Source organism: Mustela erminea, chromosome 5 (genome assembly GCF_009829155.1).
Source record: "Mustela erminea isolate mMusErm1 chromosome 5, mMusErm1.Pri, whole genome shotgun sequence".
NCBI classification, from domain to species: Eukaryota; Metazoa; Chordata; class Mammalia; order Carnivora; family Mustelidae; genus Mustela; species Mustela erminea.
In genome coordinates, this window is record NC_045618.1 from 81,544,625 (window position 1) to 81,572,420 (window position 27,796).

At 34.7% G+C, this 27,796-nt stretch overlaps 1 protein-coding gene across 1 annotated transcript in view; it reads left to right on the forward strand.

Moving 5' to 3' along the window:
- The window catches only part of SCFD1 (sec1 family domain containing 1), a 105,760-nt gene that overhangs the window by 4,885 nt on the left and 73,079 nt on the right, over positions 1-27,796 (forward strand). The window contains 9 exon segments of the mRNA XM_032343997.1: positions 949-1,019; positions 3,412-3,500; positions 5,980-6,070; positions 12,378-12,500; positions 14,259-14,346; positions 18,051-18,140; positions 20,357-20,412; positions 21,667-21,752; positions 23,903-24,002. Coding sequence (XP_032199888.1) covers positions 949-1,019; positions 3,412-3,500; positions 5,980-6,070; positions 12,378-12,500; positions 14,259-14,346; positions 18,051-18,140; positions 20,357-20,412; positions 21,667-21,752; positions 23,903-24,002 — 794 coding nt within the window.

The following is a 27,796-nucleotide window of genomic DNA, read 5'->3' on the forward strand; positions in this document are numbered from 1 at the left end:
AAATATACTGCAAGATAACTACAACATAGACCTGCTGTATGATGGTTTTGTATATGAACCACTTAAGTATACATAATTTTTATTTTTCAAGTGATTCTGATCTATGCTATCAGCCCAACAGTAAAGAGACAATAGCTCCAGTTATCTATTGAGACCACTGCAAGTTTGCAGTTGACAAAATTTCTTTTTGCATCTTTATAAAGTAGTGTGGGAAAATATCTGTTTGTGTCTTCTGCACATTTTTTACCTGGATTACTTATTTTTTGGTTGTTGAGTTGTATAAGTTCTTCCTGTATTTTAGAGGCTAACCCTTTATCATTGGCAACAACATGGATGGAGCTAGACAGTATAATGCTAAGTGAAATAAGTAAGTCAGAGAAAGATAAATGCCATATTATTTCACTCATATGTAGAATTTAAAAAACAAAATGAGCAAAGGAAAAAGAAGAGAGACAAACCAGGAAGCTGACTCTTAACTATAGAGAACAAACTAATGGTTATCAGAGCGGAGGTGGGGGTGGGTAGATGAAATAGGTGATGAGGATTAAAGAGTACACTTACCATGATGAGCACTGACTAATGTGCAGAGTTGTGTATTACTGTATACCTGCAACTAATATAACACCGTATGTTAACTATACTGGAATTAAAATAAAATTTTTTAACACTTAAAAGTTATGTGGCATTGTCATGAGGAATGAAAAAGGCTTCTTCCTGAACATTTTTCACATTTTCACCTGGCGACAAAAAAATCTCTTAAACACTTGCCAATTAGCTGTTAGATGAGATGGTCTTACAAAGTCTTATCCTGCTTTTGTATGTCCAGTCATTTGATTAATCAGTTTTATTAGAATGGTTTGCACATTTTTGTTCTGAGGTGGTAAGTAATAAATGCGGGGGGCATGGAATGAAATCCTGAAAAATAATGATGATTGTTTTCATTTCCAGTGGCTTTGAAGCGTATGTTGAATTTCAATGTGCCTCATGTTAAAAATAGCACTGGAGAACCAGTATGGAAGGTAAGAGACTATTTTAATGGGGACTCTTTCCTTTTTTCTTGGCTCTTATTGGTAGTGATTGGAGGGAATTTCTTGTTAATGCTGAAGAGTAGCACATTTTAGTTGTAACGTATGAATAGTTTCTTTTTTCTTCTTTTTTTGAGAGAGAGTTTACGCTTGCTAGTAAGTGGTGAGGGGTGGCGTGGGGCTGAGGGAGGGGGAGAGAGAGAATCTTAAGCAGTCTTCACAGTCATTGAGGAGCCCAATATAAAGGCTCTATCTTACAGCCCTGAGATCATGACCTGAGTTGGATGCACAACGGAGCTGAGCCACCCAGGAGCCTCTTAATGTGAATCTTTTTAATAAACACGTTATGGAGGGAGACAAGGATAGTAATACTCACCTAGGGAATCCAGCTGATATCTTGGCCTCTCACTAGTAGGTTGATGTTTTGTTCCTTAGTTTTCCAAGTCCCAAATTTGGAGCTTACAGGCTGGTTCAAGGTTAGTCAGACTCAGGGGAACTCGTCCATTTTAATGAGAGAGTGATCTGTAAACTAGAATGCCAGTTTATTAGTTTATGATCTATAAAACTGTCAGTGAAACTGCTAACTGGACTAAAAAGCAATCTATAAAATTTCTCCTTTGAGAAATGCTGGAGAACCTTTAAAAATTCCTGTACTTTGAGCTTCTTCATTTTTAACTTGGTACTTTCTTTCTTCAGAGAGATTAGAAAACAGCTGATTATGTTTAAACTTATTAGTTTATAGTCACTTTATACTTCTTTTTTGCTAATAATTGAGAGTAAGTCAACCTGATATTATGGATGCTTCAAAAACTCTGATGAGTCCTTTTAAAAAAAAGTCCTTTGGGTTAACTCTGAAGGTAGTTAAAGTCATCTCTTTTGAATTCATAGGTTAAGCTTCAGAGTACCCCTAATTTTTGCCTTCTTCATGTTTATTTGCGGGCATCCTCTTATTGCCCCTTGCATAAGCAATGCTCATTTATTATCTCTAATGTCTCTATTAAGTTTTTGATTTAAATAGCCTGAGAAATTCTTGGGTACAGATTTATCAAATTCTCTCCCTTCCCACTACTTTCACATCACATGATTAATAATACAAATATGCTGTGGTTTAAAGAGGGAAGTCTTTTGAAAGATGAAACATCCAGCCTCTTACAACTGAAGCAGAAGCATTTTAGGGAGAAGCAGACTCCCCTCTGAGGGGGGAACCTGATGCAGGACTCAGTCCCAGGACTCAGATCCCATAATCTGAGCAAAGGCACTTAAGCATTTGAGCCACCTAGGTGCCCCTAAAGATTTTATTTTTAAGTAATCTTTACACCCAGTGTGAGGCTCAAACTCATGACCCCGAGATTAAGAGTAGCAAGTGCCTCCAACTGAGCCAGCCTGATAGCCCAAGTTTTAGCTTTTCTAAAGAAAATGCTGGCATATAGCAAAAGCTATATGATAGCAAGTTTCATCTCCCATTAGCAATTTCTTACTCCATAGAGAATATTGAGGTAGTTATAAAAAAAAAAAACACGAATTGAAGCTTCTCTTTTACTTGCTTTAACTCTAAAACTAATTTTGTTAAGAAGACTCTTACTACCCCTCAAAGAAGTCAGTTTTAATATTTTAGGATGTGAAAAAATGTATGTGACAAAGTAAGGCTAGCAAGTACTCTTAAAGGACCTAATTATTTAAATGAGAATCTTATAACCCGAGATGCTTAAATTACCAAATTTTCTTTACACTTGTTACACATTAGTTTTGAGAGGGATTAATTTTTACTTCTTTCTTTTTAGGAAGGATATATGCGAGGGCGCCTGGGTGGCTCAGTGGGTTAGGCCTCTGCCTTCGGCTCGGGTCATAGTCCCAGGGTCCTGGGATCGAGCCCCGTGCGTTAGGCACTCTGCTCAGCGGGGAGCCTGCTTCCTCCTCTCTCTCTGCCTGCCTCTCTGCCTACTTGTGATCTCTGTCTGTCAAATAAATAAATAAAATACTTTTTTTAAAAAAAAAAAGGATATTTGTGAACTCGGTGGGGAAGTGTATTTGAGTTTGCTGTATGTTCAAAGTCCTTTATTATTAGCTTACGAAAATTTTATGAATATTTTATAGTTTCTGGTATGCTTTTTTATTCTAGAAAAAATATTTCAGGAAATAAATTTATGTAACATTAATTTATTTTAGCATAAGTGGTAATGCTTTAAAAAGTAGGTTATGACATGAATGGACATTTTGGTAAAAGATGGAAAATATTAAATTGAGATCAAGCAAAAGAACTCTGCATGCATGATTTATTAAAATAAAATATACTTCAACATTGTCTTAATATGAGTTCTTCTTGACTGTTCACTGATAATGATGCTTTAAAAATGCTTTTTTTTTTTTTTTTTTAAATTTTAACTAGGTGCTCATTTATGACAGATTCGGCCAAGACATCATCTCTCCATTGCTGTCTGTGAAAGAGCTGAGAGACATGGGAATCACTCTGCATTTGTGAGTTCTAACATATTTCTAATAGTGACATTTGTTTTCAGATACATTGTTAAAGGATATATTTGGCCACCTTGAAGTCAAATTATTAAGGGACATTTATAGACAAAATAATACTAGCTATTGTACTTGTATAAAACAACATTTTTTTCTCATCTCCTTTTATCTGTTTTCTTCTGAAGTTAAAAATAATTCTCAATCTGAGGCTTTATAATTTTAGAATTGAAATTTTCTCTCTTGTGTCTTTTTGTACAGACTGGTTTACCCTCTTAAATGAAGAAAAAGAACTGGTTGTGTTAAGGTCTCTTCCATCTCTGAAAATTTTTTTATTCCTCAATTTAAATATACTTTTTATAAAGAATATCTAAATTAGTTTATCCTTAATAAGAAAAATATAAGTATCTATGAAATAATGACTGTTAATCACCATAGGAACTATCTGTGCTGTCTTCTTAACTACTGACTGTATTTGATTATATTATTTCTGGTATGTTTCATGAAACAAATTACATTAAGCAATTAAGTCTATACAGCTGTAGACTTGGCTGAATGGAACATTTAGAGAAGGGCTGCATTCATGCATATGTACTAATACTTTTATATACTAAAGGAGTCCAATTTTAGGATATTCTAACTATTTGCATTTTGTTCTATTTATGATGTTATAACCAATTCTTATTCTATTATGAGATATTGGAGTGAAATGTGCTCTTTTAGTGGGCATGTGGTTTTAGATTTCTAGTGAGTAACATATCAGAATGTGGTTAAATTCTTCAATTTTATGTTGCGCATTTGTTTTAAATTAATAGAATATTATATTGCATCAATTTTAAAATACATTTTTCACTTTTTATATTTCTGAAATTAGGATCTATCTTCTAATTAATGCTATATCATGGTTAAATTGGCAGCAGACTTTTAACAGAAATTATTTTAATAATATGTTTTAAAATTGATAGCACCTTAGGTTTGATGAAACATGGAATATGGATTTTCCTTTCATTTTTATTTCAGAGTTAAAATAAAAATTTGTTGTTGGTAATGTGTTCATCCTTCTTACCTGAATATTTGGCTTGATGTCATCCTTGGAAATGGTGGTTTATTAACAAGCATTGGTTACTGTTACTGCCTTACTGATTAATTCCTTTATTTTACTAACAAAAAGATTAAAGTTTATAGACTTTAAGTGATTGTTTCATGATTATACAGCTAGTTAGTAGCAGTGTTCAGATTGCTTGACCATGAATTCTGTACTATTTGTCTACTGAACCATTACTGAACCATTATGGTTCAGTAACAGTGACTAACAGAGGTGAGCCTTAGTGCTTCCTTAAGGGGTGACAAGCTAGACTGCCAGTTTGAGAGTAATAGATTCTTTCTGCCTACCTGTTGCTTCTCATGCTCAGAACATGAGATCACAGAGCTACCCTCGTGAATTTCTGTGCAAGGTGCATCTGACTATTCTTCCCTATCTGCTGAAGAATATTTTGTCAGTTACTTTATACACTGCTTGCTGGTTTAGGCTGATTTGTAGGAAATAATAAGTTTCCAGAAGATGAAATGGTGGTTGTACCCCTTTAGGCAATTGGACAGCCAGCATAAGAAGATAACATACAATGGCTGCCATAACAGTGTAATCTTTCTGGTGTCATTAGCAGCAGCCAAACAAATGGAAGGAAGTCATTAAATGCAGACACAGTGGCAGCCTCTTTCACTCTCTTTCTTATAGAGAGGTGACTACAATATCGTGTATAGAAGCATGTGTAGGAAGATTGTATGTAGATTATTCACAGAAGGATGACTAGAATATTGTATAGGTAGCATGTTGTCATATTTCCTGATATAAGTATAGCAGAATCTTACAGTGAAGAATAAAGACATTTTGTGATTTGATACTGGGATATTTGAATCAAGGTACTCCCTGAATTGTAGGAGAAAACTATCAAGTGGTATAATCTATGAGATGCCTAGATGATCTCTTGTGCATTCTCTTATGATGCAATAAATATTAAAAAAGTAGATTGCCTAAAAGTTTTAAGGGAGCATTCATACATCTTTTACTTAAAAAAATATATTTGATTTTATTTATGGGTAAAATTTTTCATTATTTTTAAAGGCTCTTTCAGGTTTCTAGTAGTTTTCTTACAGAACTGCACTTTCTTCCCACTCACCCTCCCCCAACCAAAAACTGGAAATAAAATTGATAATGAATGTGCTTTAGTTTTTCTTCAGGAAGAATATTGGTATTTCTGTACCAGGTGATTGTAGTAGAGGAGATGAAGACTGACATTAGGATCTTATTAATAAATAATACTAGCACTGATACAAGGAGAAAGCTTAATTTCACCAAGCACTTTTAGTATACTGGTCTCCTTGTCCCTGAACTGGTTTATTCCTAGTTTGAGAAATACTGTCTTAAAAACTGTATTTTTAGATAAGTGACTAAGAAAAAAGTGAATTTTACATTCTTTATGTCTTTCAGGCTTTTGCACTCTGATCGAGATCCTATACCAGATGTTCCTGCAGTGTACTTTGTAATGCCAACTGAAGAAAATATTGACAGAATGTGCCAGGTAATATGAGTTCTTAATTTCCTGACCCTGTAATGTGGAAACAGGTTTTTTCCAAAAGATTTCTTAGATATCAGAATGCTTGGATGGCTTAGTTGGTTAAGCATCTGCCTTTGGGTCAGGTTTCTGGGATCGAGTCCTTCACTGGGCTCCTTGCTCAGCAGGGAGCCTGCTTCTCCCTCTGCCTCCCGCTTCCCCTGCTTGTGCGCTCTCTCTCACAAATAAATAAATAAAATATATTTTTTTTAATTTCTTAGATTTCTAGTGTGAAAAATTAAAAATTGTCTTACTTAATTACCCACTTTGATTTTTGAGATTATCTTTGAATTTTAAAGAGACTGAAAAATTTTAAATTTTTTGGCTGAGAAAGCATATTGATTAAGACTTACCCTGGTTTTAAAAACCAGAAAATCTTACTCTATGTATCTTTTTTTTTTTAAGATTTTATTTATTTATTTGACAGACAGAGATCACAAGTAGACAGAGAGGCAGGCAGAGAGCGAGAGAGGAGGAAGCAGGCTCCCCGCCGAGCAGAGAGCCCAGTGCGGGACTCGATCCCAGGACCCTGAGATCATGACCTGAGCCGAAGGCAGAGGCTTAAGCCACTGAGCCACCCAGGCACCCTGTATCTTTTTTTAAAAGATTTTATTTATTTATTTGAGCGAGAGAGCACCAACAGCAGAGAGGGTCAAAGGGAGGAGGAGAAGCAGATTCCCCATAGGGCAGGGAGCCTCACAAAGGGCTCGATTCCAGGACCCTAAAATCATGACCTGAGCTGAAGGCAGGCACATACCTGACTGAGCCACCCAGGTACCCCAGAAAATTTAAGTATATTAACTTTAAAAATAGGGTTTTATTTTTCTAAGATAATAGGAAGTCTGGGAGTAGGAGGTCCAAGCTGGTATAGTAGTTCTATGAAGTAGTCAAAGACTCCAGGTCCTTCAGTCTTTATGATCTGTTTTCTTTGGTTTCTCCTTTTCAATGTCTTGGTTGTTGCTTCTTGGATGTTATGTGGCCGCTGAGGGTGAAATCACATCTATGTTCAGAGCAAGAAGGGTGAAATAAATTATGCCAGTCCTAACTGTTCCTTTTAATCACGAAAGCTAAGATTTCCCAGAAATTCCCAGAAAACACTCATTTATTTATGTTTCACTGGATAGAATTAACCTCAAAGGAGGTTTCAAAAGTTAATATTTAGGGGCGCCTGGGTGGCTTAGTGGGTTAAGCCGCTGCCTTCGGCTCAGGTCATGATCTCAGAGTCCTGGGATCGAGTCCCGCATCGGGCTCTCTGCTGAGCAGAGAGCCTGCTTCCCTCTCTCTCTCTCTCTGCCTGCCTCTCCATCTACTTGTGATTTCTCTCTGTCAAATAAATGAATAAAAATCTTAAAAAAAAAAAAAGTTAATATTTAAATGATGTTGTCCCCAAACAAAATCTAGATTCTTCTAGCAAAAAAGAAGGAGAAAATGGATATTAGGTAAGTAGCTAACAGTGTCTGTCACAAACTTCACAAGCATGTTGTTACTGACTATTGAATCAAATTACTACAGTTGACCCTTGAACAACACAGGTTTGAACTACAGAAGTCCACTTATAGGTGAGTTTTTTTACAGACAGTATTGTAAATGTATTTTCTCTCCCTTAATGGTTTTTCTTAATCTTTTCTCAAGTTTACTTTTTTGTAAGAATAACAGTATATAATACATATAGCATACAAAATATGTGCTAATTGACTGTTTATGTTCCAGTAAGGCTTCTGGTCAACAGTAGACTATTAGTAGTTAATTTCTTGGAGAATCAGAAGTTACATGTGAATTTTCTACTGTGTAGTGCCCCAGCCCCGGTGTTGTTCAAGGGTCACCTGTATTTAAATTGTTAATGAAGGTCACATATTTTGCATCCTGTGCAGCTGGTGATGCCCAGCTTTTTCTTTTATACTGCATAAACCTGACCATGCCATTTTTTAAAGAGGATTTATCAACTCCTTCCACTTTTTGACTATTAGGAATAATGCTACTACAAACATATTTGTATACATTTCTGTGTATACATGTGTTTTCATTTTTCTTTTGTCCATAAACACCTGGGAATAGAATTCCTGGGTCAAATAACTCTATAGTTAACTTTTTTTTTAAGGCAGGAGACAAAATTTTATATAGAATATTACTTTAATTTTGTTTATGTAGCATTTGAAGAATGTACACACACATATTTTTATATAAATGCATGTATGTGGTTTGCCTTTTGAGGAACTGCTAGACTGTTTTCCACAGCGGTTGCATCATTTTATATTCTTCCCAGCAGTATATGAGGGTTCCAGTTTCTCCAGATCCTTGTCAGAACTTTTTATTATCTGAAATTTTGATTGTAGCCATCCTAAAGTGTTATCTCATTATGATTTTTTAAAATAATTTTTTAATTTATTTGTCAGACAGATCACAAGTAGGCAGAGAGGCAGGCAGAGAGAGAGGAGGAAGCAGGCTCCCTGCTGAGTAGAGAGCCCGATGTGGGGCTTGATCCCAGGACCCTGAGATCATGACCTGAGCCAAAGGCAGAGGCTTAACCCACTGAGCCATCCAGGCGCTCCTCTCATTGTGATTTTAATTTGCATTTTCCTTGTGACTGATGATATTAAGCATCTTTTAATGTGCTTATTGGCCATTTGTCCATCTTTGAAGAAAGGTCTATTCAGATCCCTTGTCCAGTATTTAATTGGGCTGTTCTTTTAATGTTGAGTTGTTAGAGTAGTTTCTTATTGTGGATCCTAGACCCTTATCAAGTATATCATTTGGAAATGTTTTCACCTATTCTGTGTGTTGGTAGCCTTTGAAGCACAAAAATTTTTAATTTTGATTTTAAATTTAGTTTTAAGTTGGTCTTTTCTTTAGTTGCTTATGCTTTTGATGTCATATTTCAGAACCCATGGTTAGATCTCTGTGTTTTCTTTAAAGATTTTTGTGCTTTTGGCTCTTAAATTTAGATCTTTGATCCATTCTGCATTAGTTTTTATATACAGTATGAGTGAGGTGTCCAACTTCATTCATTCTTTTGCATGTGGCTATCCAGTTGCCCCAGCATCATTTATTGAAGAGATTGTTTTTTCTCCCATGAATGGTCTTGGCAATTTTATTGAAAATTAACATAAGGGAAACCTGGGTGGCTCAATTAAGCATCTGCCTTTGGCTCAGGTCATGATCCTAGGGTCCTGGGATCAAGTCCTGTATTGGGCTTCCCGTTAGGTGGGGAGCCTGCTTCTCCCTCTGCCTCTGCCTGCTGGCCTCACTGCTTGTGCTCTCTCTCTGACAAATAAATCTTAAAAAAGAAGAAAATTAACAGTAGATACATTGGTTTATTTCTGGACTCTTGAGTTCTATTCCACTGATCTCTATGTCTGTCCTATGCAAATACGACATTGTCTTTACTACTCTTGTTCTGTAGGAAGGCTTGAAATTGGGAAACTGAGTCATCCAACTTTTTACTTCATTTTCCAGATTTTTTTGGCTTTTCTAGGCCCCTTAAATTTTCATATTAATTTTAGGATTAGATTGTCAATTTCCCTAGGAAGCTACCAGGAGCTTGCATCTGATAGGCATTGCATTAAATCTGTAGATCAATTTGGAGAAGATTGTCATCTTTACAATATTAAATTTTCTGATCCTCGAACATGAAATACCATTTCATTTATTTAGATCTTTAATTTCTCTCAGTAATGTTCTGTATTGTGCAAATAAGTTTTGCACTTCTTTTTTTTTTTTTTAAGATTTTGTTTATTTATTTGACAGAGAGATCATAGGTAGAGAGGCAGGCAGAGAAATAGGGGGAAGCAGGCTCCCTGCCGAGCAGAGAGCCCGATCCGGGGCTCAATCCCAGGACTCTGAGATCATGACCTGAGCCGAAAGCAGAGGCCCAACCCATTGAGCCACGAAGGTGCCCCAAGCACTTTTATTAAATATATTCCCTCATTTTTTTTATATTAATGTTAATGGAATTGTTTTCTTAATTCTGTTTTTAGGATTGTTTATTGCAAGTGTATAGATATACAGTTGACTTTTATATATTGATCTTATATCCTGCATTTCTGCATCCTTTTGAAATGTCTTCATTCTTAGACCACTTCCTTACTTTCAGGCACAATACGATTGTTCAGTCTCATCTCATACTTTATTCTAGCCCAAGATTCAGCCATTTTCTAAGGAGCCCTGGTTGTGTTTTGTAGAGAATGGTATTTAGAAATCAGCAACTGGGAATAAGGCATAGTTACTGCTACTAAGGTGTTAAGAGTTCTTAGGACATCAAAATGGACAGAACTAGGAAGTATATGTGTGTGTGTGTGTATATATATATATATATATGTATATATATATAAAAGTATTCGTGTGTGTGTATATATGTATACACACACACGAATACTTTTATATCTATATTTGACTCTAAAAATCTTCCTTACCTCTCTAGATAAAAAGACAGGTAATATCCAAAACTATTTCATTTCAGAAATACAGGACTCATCCTAGTTTTTTCTTTTTCCCTTTATAAATCTAGAACTTTTTTTTCTGACAGTGAGAAACATGACTCCCAATATCTTCAACATACTTACTTATTTCCTCATTGCTCTTAATTCTCAATCCTTCATGCTTTAATCAACCCCACAACCTTTTTTAAAACACTGTCCTGCTCAGAAGCCTTCCTCACACATGCTCCAAACCCTCAGGTTTTCACACTTAAACGTTTATCTTTGATATCAGATGCATCTTAAAATTGATGGTGTGGGGGCGCTTGGGTGGCTCAGCAGGTTAAAGCCTCTGCCTTTGGCTCAGGTCATGATCTTAGGGTCCTGGGATCAAGCCCCACATTGGGCTCTCTGCTCAGCAGGGAGCCTGCTTCCCTCCCCTCTCTCTCTGCCTACTTGTGATCTCTCTCTCTGTCAAATAAATAAATAAAATCTTTTAAAAAAATTGATGGTGTGTTACAGAATTGTATTGGCAGAATTAATTCTTTCTTGGCATTACATAATGATGCCTCTTGCAACCAACAGTATCTTAGGTTTGAGGAAATACAGGCATACGTTGTTTTAGTGTGCTTCACAGAAACTGCATTTTTTAGGGGCACCTAGGTGGCTCAGTGGGTTAAAGCCTCTGCCTTTGGCACAGTTCATGGCCCCAGGGTCCTGGGATCGAGCCCCGCATTGGACTCTCTGCTCGACAGGGAGCTTGCTTCCCTTCCTCTCTTTCTCTGCTTGCCTCTCTGCCTACTTGTGATCTCTGTCTGTCAAATAAATAAATAAAATCTTAAAAAAAAAAAAAAAAAGAAACTGCGCTCTTTAGAAATTGAGAGTTTTTGGCAACCCTGCATCAAGCAAGTCTTACCAGTGCCATTTTTCCAACAGCATTTGCTCAATTCATGTTTCTGTGTCATATTTTAGTAATTATCACACTATTTCAAACGTTTTCATTATTATTATATTTGTTATGGTGATCTGTGATCACTAATAACTTGCTGAAAGCTTGGATGGTGGTTAGCATTTTTTAGCAATAGGGTATTTTTTATGTAAGGTATATACTCTTTTTTTAGACATAAGGCTGTTGCAGACTTAAGAGACTACAGTATAGTGTAGTGTTTCATAGGCACTGGGAAACCAAAAATTTATTTTGACTCACTCTATTACAATGTTTGCTTTATTGTGGTGGTTTGAAACTGAACCTGCAGTATATACAAAGTATTTCGGTATGGTTATTTAGATACATACTTGCCTAGATGAAATAGGTACATTTCATCTAGATGAGTAGATGAAAACATCAGTAAATTTGATTTAAGAATTGGCATAACTTTAAATTACACTACTTTTGGATGATTGAGAAGTAATACTTCTGGAGTTGGTCATTGAAATTATGTCTGAGCAGCAAAGGAAATAGGTTGTATTATTACATGACCAGAGCTGTAGAAGACAGTATCTACAAAATATAATAAGCATTTTATATGAGAGCCATTTCTGGATATTTTTAATAAAAATGCAGATATACTATTTCAAGCGGTTTTATGTGACATTGTAATTAAAATAGAATTTTATTGGTAACAGTATATCATAACTTTATTAATATATAGGTCCATTGTATCTGGCAAACAAATAACCAGTAACTTCTTCATGACTTTATTCTTTTGGGATTCTTGTTTTTGAGTGTCATTTATATAATCCATCTTTTAAATATGTATATTATTCTCCAGAATCTTGCTCTTATAGTTATCTAAAAGATTCTTATTTATGGTCATCCTTTATTCTTGCTCATAAAAATGAAGTATTTATTGTATTTCTAGGATCTGCGAAATCAGCTCTATGAATCATATTATTTAAATTTTATTTCTGCTATTTCAAGAAGTAAACTGGAAGATATTGCGAATGCAGCATTGGCTGCCAGTGCAGTAACACAAGTAGCCAAGGTAAGAGATTTTGGTTGTCTGATGACGTTTTGTTAATGTAAAATTTAGTATATTCTGAAACTTGTTAATTAACTTAGTGCCTAATTTATAGAGGATCCGATCAACCTAACAAATATTTAGGCTCATTACTTTTAGAAAGAGTTCTGATAATGCAAATTATCTACAGTTTGAACTAGGGAAAATAAATCAAACTAAAGGTACCTATTAACCCAATGAAGTTGAAAGATAAAAACAAAATGCTGAAATCTGTCTTTGTTTTAGGCTAGGATTTGTAATCTTTTTAGTTTAACTTAGAAATAGTTTGACAGGGGCTCCTGGGTGGCTCAGATGGTTAAGCATCTGCGTTCAGCTCTGTCATGATCCCAAAGTCGTTGAATCAAGCCCCATGTTGGGCTTCCTGCTCAGTGGGGAGCCTGCTTCTCCCTCTTCCTCTGCTGCTCCCCCTGCTTGTGCTCTCTTGTTCTGTCAAATAAATAAAATTTTTTGAAAAAAGGAAAAATAGTTTGACGATGGTGTTGTTAAAAATTATACTAAAAATATGTTGACATTATTTTATTTATAATCACTGTTGTCACCATTCTAACTTCAGATCTACTTAGGAGAGAGGATCCAATTGCATAGTGTAAGAAAAGAAGGAACTTAGGATGAACCATCCATTCCATATCATGGTTACTTTTTAGATAGGTTCAGCTTAGTTATAAATAAATCTATAAATTTATTCTTGGTTATAGCTCTACTGTGCCCTGTGCTGCTTGAATTTGAACAACACTTGAAATTCTAAGGAATGATAGAGGGCAAATAAAAGACTAAACAACTATGTATTTACTTCCCATTTTTCCCTACTGATTAGATTTAGATAGTCTACTACTACTGATTAGTTTTTGAGGCCTATGTCTTAAATGTTCTTCTTTTCAAAGCTTATTATTAACTTTATATAAAATAGTAGAAATAGTTCTGTTTGGGCGCCTGGGTGGCTCAGTGGGTTGAGCCGCTGCCTTCGGCTCGGGTCATGATCTCGGGGTCCCGAGATCGAGTCCCGCATCGGGCTCTCTGCTCGGCTGGGAGCCTGCTTCCCTCTCTCTCTCTCTCTGCCTGCCTCTCCATCTACTTGTGATTTCTCTCTGTCAATAAATAAATAAAATCTTTAAAAAAAAAAAAAAAGAAAGAAAAGAAATAGTTCTGTTTGTTTAATTAAATTTAATGCATTTCAAAAAGAGTTTTCTTAATTTTTTCCATGATTTGCACCACTAAAGAACTAGTATAACTTCTTTCCCACTTATAAGTGTTCGTGGTGGAAAAATAGTTACGACTTTCTTAGGAAAATGTGATTAAAATGAATAAAATTGTGATTTTTTTTTCTTCAAAAGTGATATCCCTACCACAATCTTTAAACAAATTTTTATATCTTCTTAAATTTTGTTTTCTGAAAATATTACTCCCCTCCTTGATAATTTATTGTTTAAAGTCTTGCTCATATTTCTTTTTGATATTAACTCCTTATTCTTACCCAGGGAGGCTGTCTGCTGCATAGTATAATTTTCTGTTATTGAATATAATTATAATTTTTACCAGTGGTTGATTAAATCAAACCAAATATGCTTTCAGTATTGGAGAATTGGGGCATCAGGCTGGCTCAGTAGGTAGAACATGTGACCCTTGAACTCAGGGTCATAAGTTCAAGCCCTACATTGGGCATGGAGTCTGCTCAAAAAAATATATTGTAAAACTGATTTATAAACCTTTTTCTTTTGTTTCTAGGTTTTTGATCAGTATCTCAATTTTATTACTTTGGAAGATGATATGTTTGTATTATGTAATCAAAATAAGGAGCTTGTTTCGTATCGTGGTATGTAAAAACAGGAATATGATAATTTATTGTTAACAAAATGAGTTGTTGTACTGTAAACAAAAATAGCATATTTGGTACAATCAAAAGCCAGCTTTGTTTATAGCAGTAGAACTCTGAAAGATATTTTAAAGCACACAAAGAAAACACAGAATTCAGACTGAATTCTGTCACTTAGAAGCAACATGTAATAAAGTTGTTTTGTAAGTTCAGTGAAGTACCAATACTGTGACCTGTTAGGTACCACATAGCAGCTTGCCTGAATGATTTAGTCATGGCAAATAAGACAGTATTTTAGTAGTAGGATTCAATGAATCTTCTAGTACTTTGACTCTTGGACAAAACCAACTTACTCCTCTGTGGTTTAGTTTCCTCATCTGTAAACTGGGGATAGTAATACTCTCTACCTCACAGTTTTTGTGGAAATTAAATGAATTAGTTGTATAAAATGCCTGGAAAAGTTTCTAGTACAGCAGGCATCAACAGCTGTTATAGCACTATTATGGAATGAAGCATAGATGTTTTCTCAAATATAGATTTTTAGACTCCCTTGATTCTTACACCCTGTTCATGCACTAGTGGATTGAATACTGGTGTTTGATCAAATGCTGTCTAACTACCTTTAGAGTTTGTATTCAGTATTTTGGTAAACTGACCATTCCTGGATATTGATTAAAACTAATACACACAATGCATACACACACACAATACCCAAACCCCATTTTATTATCTATGTTGCTTTTTTTTTTTCAGAACACTTTTTTGTCCCTTTATCTTTTTAAGTGTACAATACAGTATTGTTGATTCTAGATGCAGTGTTATATAGCAGATCTCTGAAAGTTAATCATCTTGCTTAACTGAAATGTTATGTCCACTAATTATGTCAGATATTTTAGAGAAAAACACAAACTGTAGTAGATATGATTAGCCAGTTCATTCAAATAATCATTAATTTGCTACTGAAGGGTTGAGATGTTTGGGGCTGACTAGAATTTCATTGGTTCCTGAGTGGAGAGTATGGCCCCTGGAAAGGGGCATTTGAAATGTGTCAGGATGTTTTTGATTGTTATGTTAAGTTTGGCTGTTACTAGCATTCAGTGAGCAGGGACTAGGGATGCTAGATGTTCTGAAGTGTGTAAACATGCTCATAACAGAAAATTGTTCTGCCCACAATGCCAGTGGTACCCTGTTATAAAATACTGGACCCGATGTTAAGCTCCCTGAGAAGGGAACATCAGTTTTTTGTTTCTTGAGCTCCATAGTGTGCTGTGTTTTAGAAATTAAACAACATCCCTAAAGGGTGTAAGCATTTGTTGAATTGCCTGTGTCAGAGAGTTTTGACAGTAGTTGTTATTTACAGAAGTCTATTTACAGTTAATTGAGTTTTAATTACTAAATTATTAATTATTATTAAGTTATTAATTATTAAGTATTTAAGTTACATGTTTAAAGCCTAGTTTTCCTGAAGCCTTTAAGCGAATCTTATAAATTGTTTTTTATAAATTGTTTCTTATAATATGTTCATATGAAAACAAAGCACCTTATGCTCACTTCGGCAGCATGTAGACTCAAATTAGAACCATACTGATATTAGCATGCCTGCAGTGTAAGGACTACATGCAAATTCATGAGGTATTCCATAAAAACAACAGTAACAACAGCAAAAACACAACAAAGCACCTTAGCTTTTTCTTTGATCAGTTAATTCAGATTGAACAGATTAGATTCTAAACAGCCCCAATTAACAAGCTTAGTCAACAAACTTGGTTCGCTGAATTCCCTTAGTTTAAATTGCATCTGTAAGTTTAGCATTTTCATTTTTAAGTACTTTAAATATGAAGCCAGGCAAATTTATTAATCTAATAAGCAAAATCTGCCCAAATATTCAAGTAACTTCTAATAATAATTAAATTTATAGTGAGTCTAAATTCATTAAACCTTCAGGTACTTATAAATATAACTAATTTTCTTATACCTCTCAACTTAAAGAACCACAAGTCTGAAATTATTAAATTTAAAGATAAGTTTAGTTTATTAATTTTAAAGTATAATTATATGGCTAATTACCCAGATTCTCAGTAGTATATTTATAATAATAACAGATTGTTCTCTGTGCACGTTACAGTGTAAGTTCATTTACTCTTCCAAGTAACTTTGTGAAGTAGGTGGTATTATTACTTATATTTTCCAGATGAAGTAACTGAGGCACAGATACTGAGTAACTTGATAAGGAAATGGCAGAAGCAGATTACTGAACCAAGTCACTCACTCCAGAGTCAGTGCTCTTAACCATTGCATAATTATATGCCAGATCCTCTCAAATGTCTCAAGTGCTTCAGCTGATAAACAGATTGGTCTGAACATAATATGTTACTGTCTTGGGTTTTATTTATTTCCCCTACTTTTCATGCATTGCAAAAAATTTATTTATCCTTTTAAAGGAAGCAGATTTTGTCTCGTTAAAGTCAAGGTACTATCTCCAAGTTGTTGTTAATATAAGGGAGTTGAGGTTATTGATGGACAATGTTCTGACTCTTCGAGTCAGTTCTTATTTAGAGGTGAGAGACCGGGTATAGAATCTAAGGGCTGGAGGTTTACATTTGGATTTTACCTACACCATTGATTGATGGAATGAGCTGAGTATTTCCCTAGGTTGGTGTTCCTTGAATTTACATAATTAACATTGTGTCTTTTGGCCATTTCTGTCTTCTGATTTGAATCTGCAACACCAAGTAGCAGTATATTTCCTCATCCAGATTCTATATTGCCTGGTTGAATTCTTTATTAAGTCCTCTGGATGGTTCATACTTTCTTTAAATACTTTAATATATACAGTTGGATTCTGCTTTCCTCTCATTCAAATTCAAGTTGTATTGAATTTTATATTTGTTTTCACATTCAGGGTGTTGGGAAATTTAAAATATTATGTAGATGATATTTTAGTCTGGTCAGTCTTTTAACAATCATTTATTGGACATCTACTTGTCAGATACTAGGCCTAGGTATTGTGAGAGATGGGAGGAGGAGTTAGGCAAGGTCTTTGTTAAGTATAGTCCTCAGGGCAATTTTTTTTTCCCCTAAGTGTAGGCCTAAGAACCACCTGAGGTGCCTGCCAAAATTGCAGATTTCATAGAATTATCCAGAATTATGTATTGAATTGAATCCCTGGGGAAAACAGTTAAGCATCTTGAATATTTAATAGCTTCCAGAGAGATTTTCATATTTCTAGAGTGATTCATATAGCCACTTAAGTTTAGAAACCATTTTAGTACAGTGCAATACATCAGAAAATAAGTTCCTATAACTTACTATAATACAAAAAAAATGATGTGGGACACTGGTCTTGTGATAATTGATTTGCATTGTCCTTTCTGGCAGTAGTTGGGTAATAAGTTCAGTAGTTTCTTGAGGCTATCTAATGTTTGTGAATAAAATTATGGAATAGGATATTTATTTTTTTATTTGCTCTGACAAAAATTTTATATATATTATGTGGTAGATTTTTTTCTTAGTACTAGTCTGATGTTGATACTACTCACTGCTATTGATACTGAAGTGCTGTGGGTTTTTTTAAAGTAGTGTAATTTTTGATGGATACTTGTTCACTTTAAAGTGTAACACATGAAAAATTTTACTTGTTTGAGTATTACAAATGTTATCAAGGTATAGAAGTTTGGTAACTTTTTCTCTGTATGTTATTTTAGCTATTAACAGGCCAGATATCACAGACACAGAGATGGAAACTGTTATGGACACTATTGTTGACAGCCTCTTCTGCTTTTTTGTTACACTGGGTAAGTTCAAAATATTTAATATTCCATTAGGAAAGTTTCAAATACACTTTTTTTTTTTTAAGATTTTTTCTTCATTTATCTGACAGAGATCACAAGTAGGCAGAGAGGCAGGCAGAGAGAGAGGAGGAAGCAGGCTCCCTGCAGAGCAGAGAGCCCGATGTGGGGCTCGATCCCAGGACCCTGGGATCAAGACCTGAACCGAAGGCAGAGGCTTAACCCACTGAGCCACCCAGGTGCCCCTCAAATACACTTTTAAGTATAGAGATAAATTTGGTTATTAAGGCACACTCCCAAGGTTCCAGAAAACACTAAATTTACGTATACTGTTAATTCACTATACTCAGAATTTTAAACATTTCCTTTGGTACATCTAAATTTACTTACAGCTACTTTGTGTTCAGTATCTAATGTGTGATTTTATGCTTTACTATTACTATTGGATCTGTTTAGAAACCTTATAACTGTAATTTTAATTCTGTAGACACTGAAAACCCTAGTTGAAATGACCCTTACACTAAATTATTGAAGTTTCTCTTCATTTCACAAATGAGAAAATTGAAGAAAAGAGAGACACCATGAATAGTTTAGGATATAAACAGAGGTTTGAGGAGAATTTACATGTAAGCTTTGGGGCTCCCTCCTTTCAGGGATTTTTCTCCTTTAATTTCCAGCCCTCAATATCAATCTTTGATTCCTCAGCTCGTTATGTCTTCTGTTTATGTTTTCTGCTTCAGCTCTTTCTCCTCTGTGCCTTGCAAGCTGAAAAGTACCCTCAGGAGAAAAGCTGGTTAAAAATGTATCTCCTTTTTCAAATATATCTCTTCTATATATATATATATAAAACGAGAGAAATATATATATTACACACACACACACACACCACCCCCACCCCCTCAACCCCCCCATACTTCCTGCATGCTTTTGAGTACCTTCAAATGAGGTTGTTGTTTATTGCTTTAAACAGAGCACATTGATTTACAACTTTTAATCTTTTAAGTAACCTACTATTTTGCCATCCTACACACACTCCAAAATTTCATTGAATGCTGGTTTTTTGTAGACATTAGCTTATTTTTCCATGATGATACATTTTTAAGGTAAAGGTGATTGAAAAAGAGAAGCATAAAAGACCACTGAAGTGTTAGAGCAACCTTTATTATGTAAAGTATCAGAAAGTGATTTTTTTTCAGAAGAGAAATTGAAACTACTGCCAATCTGATGTAGAAGGATGTCAACAAAAAATGAAGTGGAAAAAGGCAAATTTAAGAATAGTATGTATAATTGTATATTACTGTATTTTTCTTTTTTGTAGTCTTCATTAATGCATTTATTAAGACTACATATAAAAATAATCTGAAACCATCCATATCTAATTTTTAATGGAGATTATTTTAGGTGCTAGAATCAAAGGGTTAACTTTATACATTTCTAGTATCAGAATCTTATATGACAAGCGTGTATAACTTGGAAGAAAACGTTTTTTATAAAATTTGCTAATATTCTACAGTTTTACTTTTCTAGTTGAACATGCTTTGTATAGAATCTAGAATGCAATGGTTTTAGCATATAAAGATTACAGTGTTCTCAGTTTGTTTTCTGAGGTTTTCAGTGCAATTGGGATTTTTCCTATCGTTTTAGGATTTCAACCTTTGATAAAACTTGGCAATAAAGAAAGAGAAATTAAGAGGTCTAATGAGCTGATTCAGTAATGAACTGAGGCCACGTTTTAGGAGCTTTTCACATTGAAAAAATATGTTTTTTATCTTTTAAATTGATTTTTTTAAAAAGACTATAATCCTTCATTGTTAATTTGTTAAATCATGAATAATAATACCAAACTGCTAAATTAACTTATCTCTCTTCATTCTTTTCCATTAAGTCAAATTAAAGTGATTCCTGTGAGCAAACTTTGAAACTGCCTGTAGGGAGTCAAATCCTAATTTAGTTTTAATTCATTGAAAAAAATCTGGTCACACTGATAAGCCAATACCATACAGAAATGGCCTTTTTTTTTTTTTTGACTCCCTTATATTTTCTCTTTGAATGGAAGTGTCCGTTTCTGAAATCTTGCTTTTACTCTTGAGATGATAAATCCTCATGTTTCTAGCCTGAAATTTTATACTTCTCTTATATTTTTGATGGTTTGGTATTTTATTTAAGTATCCATTTTAATTATTAACAGCTGAAATCATTGCTAACATCTATTCTTAAAACAGGTGCTGTTCCTATAATCAGATGTTCAAGAGGAACAGCAGCAGAAATGGTAGCAGTGGTGAGTTCATACAGATATCCATTGATGACAAATAATATTCTATCAGTTGTTTTCCATAAATACCTCAAGTGTTTTTGTTAATATTAAGTATATGATTGCTGTGGGTTATATATTAAATACTAAAGCAGATATTTGTATTTTATAACATTGGGTTTCCACCAAAAATTTAAAAATGGTCATTTTTTGCTGTTATGTGATGGAGAAAATGATTTACGCTGACATGTTATTCCAGCTGTTTCTTTTTTACTAAAATGTATATTTGTCTTTCTGCCTTGTTTCTCCAAGTAGTTTTTACATTTATTTGATCCCTGGATCATTTTACATTTAACTTCACTTAGGAAATGTTTATTGGCAATCATAACCATTTTTTTTTTAATTTTTTATTTTTTATAAACATATACTTTTATCCCCAGGGGTACAGGTCTGTGAATCACTAGGTTTACACACTTCACAGCACTCACCAAAGCACATACCCTCCCCAATGTCCATAATCCCACCCCCTTCTCCCAAACCCCCTCCCCCCAGCAACCCTCAGTTTGTTTTGTGAGATTAAGAGTCACTTATGGTTTGTCTCCCTCCCATTCCCATCTTGTTTCATTTATTCTTCTCCTACAATCATAACCATTTTTAAAATGCAGTGCATTTGCTATCCCACTATATTGGAGTAAAATATACAGTATAAACTGGGCATTCAAAAATTTGCTTTAAAGATTAAAAAACAAGTAAGGGAATTGAAACATTATAGAATTACTGAAAGGAAAGTGATATGGAAAGATGAAAGATACACTGATGTTTTTGAGTTTTATTAGCCACAGTGAATTACTGACTGATGGAGGGCTGCTTTCTTTCATATTTTCCATTTCTATTCTGGAGCCTCTTGCAGCCATCACTATGTAGAGACTTTCCTTGTGAAATAGAATCATGATTGGGTAAGAGGATGGCTCATTACTGCAAATCAGTCCTGTACCTAAAGTAAAAATAGTCCGTGAAAAGTGATTGTTAGTGAAATCAGGCCTGAGTCACAATAGAAAAGACGTTGGTCTTTTCAAGTCCAAGTTAAGATACTATTGAATAGTAAAGAAACTAAAATATTTAGATTTTAGAATTGCTATTTTATAAAGAAGTTCCAAGTTTCTTGGTTATGAAACTAAGAACACATTATGTTCTTAATGTTCATAATAACACATTTTATTATCCTATATAAGATTCTGTGAAATTTTTCTTTAAAAGTTACTCTCAAATTTGATTTTTCAGAAACTAGATAAGAAACTTCGAGAAAATCTAAGAGATGCAAGAAACAGTCTTTTTACAGGTGACACACTTGGAGCTGGCCAATTCAGGTATTGTGTTTTATCAGGGCTTTGACTCTTTGTTCTTGAAATACAAACGGAATGTTTTATTTAATTTACCTTCTGTTAGAAATTTCTGTTTTGGGGGCATCTACGTAGTTGAGTCAGTTAGATATTCAACTCTTGATCTCAGCTCAGGTCTCTACCTCAGGGTTGTGAATTCAAGCCCCATGAAAATTGCTCTGCATTTTTCTCATCTGTAGGAGAGATTTTCCTGTTTATTTGGCTTTGAAGGTCAGAAGCTATTTAATTTCAGTTATCATTAGGTCTCTTGGTAATGACAAAAGTAAGTGAAAAACTTGTGATGTTTATGTCTATTTCTACCTATCAACTAGTTTCTGTTTTTACATTGAAATGCTTGTTCATTAAAAATAATAGATGATATTGGGATGAAGAAGTAAACACACAAAAATGGCTGAGAATTATTTCAAGGGGAACAGACAGTATTTTGGAAAATTAATCCATACCCCCAATTTTAAGTGAATTAATAAATAAATCCTATAAAAATAAATTGATACTCAGTATAACTGCCCTCCGGGGATAATAATTCTATGGTAACTTTCCATAGACTTCATTTCAAGTCAATTTAGATGGCTCCTACTGTCTTTCATACTACTCCTATAATTTGGAGTTAACTCTAACATTATGTTTCAGTTGTTTTTTCCAACTGTCTCAGCCCCCACATTATTTTAAACTCTTCTGTGATTTCATTGCTGGTCTTAAATACTCTTCAGAATGCTTCTCTTTAAGGAGAGCAGAAACATCAAATTCTCACCTGATTTTTTTTTTCCCACAGAACCACCCACTATAGCATCTCTTACTTAATAGTTACCTTTCTACAGTGTTCTTTAAAAAGCCTTAGAAACTAACATAAAGATTGGATAATTCCTAAAAACTTATTAATGTTATAATATAGTTGTCTTATTTTTAATTTGTTGGGTGCATTTCTAAATTAATTATAGGGGTCAGTAACTTTGTTGGACTGTTGTTTTGGACATTTGAATCCAGTTGTAAGTTAATGATCCTCAATAAGAATTTGGTAATGTCTGGAGACATGTTTGGTTGTCACAGCTGGGTAGATGCTACTGGAATTTAGTGGGCTGCAGTATAGGATGCTGCTAAACATCCTACAGTGCACAGGACAAGCCCCCCATAACGAGGAATTATCTAACCCCAAATCTCAGTAGTGCTGAGCCAAGAAACTTCACCATAGGCAATCTTTCCTTGCCTTTCACCTAGCTCTGGAGTAATAAATGAAGTAGCTGGTAAAGGTGCCACTCCTATTTATTTATTGCAGAGTTTTATAATCAGTGCAGTGTGAGTTTATAGTCATTGCAGTGTAGTGAGTTACTAAAATGGTCAGAGTTCTCTTGCAGGACAAAATATGAATAGTTAATATAATTAGATAACAATATCTTTTGAAAATTGCTGTATACCCTTGATACAATATTGCTAAAGCAGATCTTTACAGCTTTTGGGATGCATGGCAACAAGACAACTTTGTGCCTCACTTTGCTTTATAAGTATAGTGTGTTTCACATCTAAGTTGTAATAATTCAGTAAACAATATATGAAGTGTTTGGTAAGTGAGTAATTATATAGACAGGTACCACTGTGACTTAATGTTTTAGTTTTATGTACTGTAATGGGATGCTTTGCGAGGGTCTTCTCTAGGGTCTGCTTTTTGAATTTGTGTTTACAGAAAAAAGTTGTAATTTATGAAACTGTCAAACATTTCTGTAAATTTATAAGATTCTGCTCTAATAGTTTCCCTTGGAACTGATAATAGCTATTCCTTTTTTTCCCAGAAAATGTGAAATAAAAATCTAAGTAGAAGCAACTTATTCTTATGTTGATAACTATAAAAATTATTCTATAGAAGTACTTGCATAGATTTTTTTTTCTTTTAGACAGTTCCTCAAGACATATTCTAGCACTATACACAGACTCTAAGTAGTCCAAACTATTACTTTACTTGACTAACTATACTTAAAAAAATTTTTTAAAGCAGACTGTTATGGCATGTTAGTATTAGCATACTTCCTGTTCATGTCAAAATGATAAAACCAGAAAGCATTAGAAAAATTGAGATGTAGAAACTGTTATCAAGAGTTATATAATTTTTTTTAATATATTTACAGCTTCCAAAGACCTTTATTAGTCCTTGTTGACAGAAACATAGATTTGGCAACTCCTTTACACCATACTTGGACATATCAAGCCTTGGTGCATGATGTACTGGTAAGAGTCTAAATATACCACATTTTACTAAAATGTAGTTATATTCAGTGGTCCTTTTAACTTAAAAATAACGTCATGGCTACAGAAACACAGATGGGAAGGATGGAGCTGAGAAATATGAACAAAAAAGTGATGGAATTTGGTATCACTGAGTCTGGATACTGGAGAATAGTGAAACATTGAAGTGTAAAGTTCTAAACTTAGAATCTTTAAAGTGTAAGATAAATTATTTGTATTGTTGGCAATGATGGGTAGAAAAGGAAGAAAGGAAAATGAGTGAGTGACTTTTTCTTCCTTTTTTTTTTTAAGAGAGCAGGAGTTGGGGGTGGTGGGTGGGGCAGAGGAAAGCGAGAGAGAGACTCTTGAGCAGGCTCCATGCCCACTGTGGAGCCTGATGGGAGTGGAGCTCAATCTTATGACCTTAAGAGCATGACCTGAGCCCAAACCAAGAGTCAGACACTTAACCAACCAAGACATCATCCTCAGTGAGTGATTTTTGAGGAAGTAAATAAGTATGTTTCTCCCTGGGGAGGAAAGCTATAATTTCCATTTTTTCTGGGAATCAGTTAAGCTTCATTTTATGGTAAACATAAGTAGTATTTTTTTATATTACACCATATGTTTTTTGAGGTAGTTCAACATTTCTAAAATCATTTTTAAAACAAAAATCTGTATTTATATTCATTCATATATTCATCTACTAAATATTGTGTATAGCTTGTGATATACATAGATAAATAAAACAGGTGCAATTATTAAAGTCAGTGGGAAGAAAATATGTACACAAATAAATTCTGTACAAGGCACTATGTAATAAAGCCAGAATAGTCCCCGTTTGATAGAAAAATTTAGACACAGAAGTTAAATGATTTGAATCCAAATCATTGGCTTTGCCGAGACTAGCACTCTATAATTTACTACCTTCTAGCCCAGGCCTCTAAGGATTATAGTATATAATGATATCATTATTGCAAGGAGTGCCTGAAATATCATATGGAAATGAAAAACATATAATAGGTGGTTTTTTGTTTGTTTTATTTCTTTAAAACTCAGATTCTAGCTTTAAGGTATTTGTTTAAATAAATCAGATTTCAGGATTACTGATGAAAATTAGCAGTTCTGTACCATTCTGTATCCTAGAGTCCCGTGTCATTCTAGGCTCTAGGATGAATGTCTTTAGAAATAGTAGGCAACTCTGATTCAGTTGAGAGGGCAAGAAAAATCAGAGGGACTACTGAATTAAACCCCGGGTAATGGAACAGGGAAGCTAGTTGTAGGAGGTCAAGTATTAGGCTGAAGAAGAATTCAACCACTACTGGTGGGTCTGCTGTCTGACAAAACATTTTAGATCCTAGTTTTAGCAATAAAGAAAGCAAATGAAAATACTCTTTTCTTCCTGGAGTTTACATTATGATAGGACAAGCAGTAACTAAAATAAATAATAATAAATTAATTAAATAAATAAATAAAATAAAACATGACATTTTAGAAGATGGAAAATACTCTGGAGGAAAATAAAGCGGGTGATGGTAAACAGGATTGTAACTTTAAAATAGTAAAGATCTCACTGAAAAAGAGGCATTTAAGGGAAGAGCTAAAGGAGGTAAGGTAGTAAATTACATAGCTGTGTGGAAGAGAACAGCTTTCTAGGCAGAAAGATGCCTAATATGTTAAAGGATAGCGAGGCAGCCAAGATGGCCAGAGCAAAGTAAGGCAGGTGGAAAATAGGAGGAGGAAAATTTAAGTAGGATATGGAAAGCCAGTGCAGTTTTGAGTAAAGGAGTGGCATCTGATACACATTTTAAAAGTATCACTCTACCTGCAGCGTTGAAAATGGACTCGTGAGGGGCATAGGAAGAGTCAAGAGACCCAGTAGGAGACTGTTGTAGTTAGCAAGAAATGATGTTGGCTTACAACAGGATGGAAATGGTGAGGGTTGTGATAATCTATGGAGTGCAGAGAATAGGATTTGCTGATGAATTAGATGTGGATCTAAGAGAAAGAGGAGTCAGAGATGAGTCCAGAGTTTTGGCCTTTGCAAGTGGACAAATGTCATTTATTGAGATAGAGACATGGAAGGAGAAATTTCGATGGGAAGATCAGATGTTGAGTGTGAGACATGTTAATGTGAGATGCCTATTAAGATTTTCAAGTAGATACCAAATAGATGTATGAATCTAGAGTTTGGGGAAAACATCTGGTCTAGAGAAATAATTTAAGAGTAGTCCATTTATAAATAGTATTTAAAGCCAAGAGATAAAATGAGATCACCAAGGGGATGAACATAAAGAGGGGAGAGGTCCAAGAACACAACTCTGAGGCATTTTAACATTTAGAATTAAGGGTGATGAATAGAAACCAGCAATATAATGTAGAAAGAAGCAACCAGTAGTGAGATAGAACTAAAATCTGTTATTTTGGAAGCCAGTGAATTAACTGTTTTCAGAGAGGAGGCAGGAATCAACTTGGACGAATGCTGAGGACTAAGAAGTCACCAATGCATGTGGCAACATCAAGATTATTACTGACTTTGGTAAGAGCAGCTTCACTATATTGGGTTTAAGAAAGATAGGAAGAAGAGAGAATGAATATACACAAACTGTAGAAGAGTTTTTGCTATATAGGACAGTTAAGAAAAGTGGTAATTGGAATGTGAGGTCAAAAAAGATCTTCAAATGAGAATCATTCCAGCATGTTTATAGGTCAGTGGGAATGATCAAAAGAGTAAAGCTGATGCAGGCCAAGAGAGTGTCCTGTAGAGCTGTAGGAGGCATTAATGATCAGTATCATTACAGACCAGGATTTCTCAACCTTGGCATTGACATTTTGAGCCCGATAATTTTTTTGTTGTGGAGGGCTGTCTTAAGCATTGTGAGATGTTTAGGAGCATCCCTGGCCTCTACCCTATAGGTGCCAGTAGCACTTTCTCAGTTGTGGTGACCACAGTGTTTTCACACATTGCCAGATAGACCAAGGCTGTGAGGAGGGGCAAAATTGCCTCTGAGTGAGAATTGCTGTTAATAAGCTGATGACAGGACTTTGAAAGCTGGAGTTGTTCTAGGGAAGAAGACAAGTGAAGAGTCTGAGAGTAGCAGGGAAGGCAGCTATTTCATTCTTGGGTCCACCCAGTTGAAGTTCAATTAGAGTAAGAAAGTACAGTGGAAGTTTAGAGTAGATGTTCAGAATAGGAGATTTTGCTGTTGACCCAGTATGAGTTCTAGAGGGTAATGACAGAAAGGTTTTAGGAATTGGTTAAGAATGAGAGTGGAATCTGAAGCTGGTGGTATAGGGAGCTGTAGAGAGATTGGCATGATGTAGTAGTTTTCATAATCTCAAATTAGATTTGGTTGGTGGGGTCCTGGCTTTAAGGTGGGTGCAAAGAGGTGTTACAGATCAGGACAGGGCACTGAGATACTTCAATCTTCTTAATTCCTTTTCTGATGAAAGTATTTGATGCTTTGAGCATAAGAGATAATATGTATGTACAACTAATTGCACCATGAAGGAATATGCCCTTATTCCCCGTTGTTGGAAGAGAAAATTAGGAAACATAACTTACTACAGAGATTTCCCCAAAGCAGACAAGGCTAATCCTGGTCCTTGAGTTTTTCACTGTTCCAGAGTGAAATGAAAATACCAAGGGCTAAGAAAAGAAGTTTTTTTTTAATGGACCTTTTTGCTAATTTGTGTGTGCTTACCTGTTTTATTAACCTTGTATTTTTTTGAGGTATATAATTTGCTAATTTTCTATTTCCCATTTTTGGAAGTTAAAATAATCCTTTTTAGAAAAACAA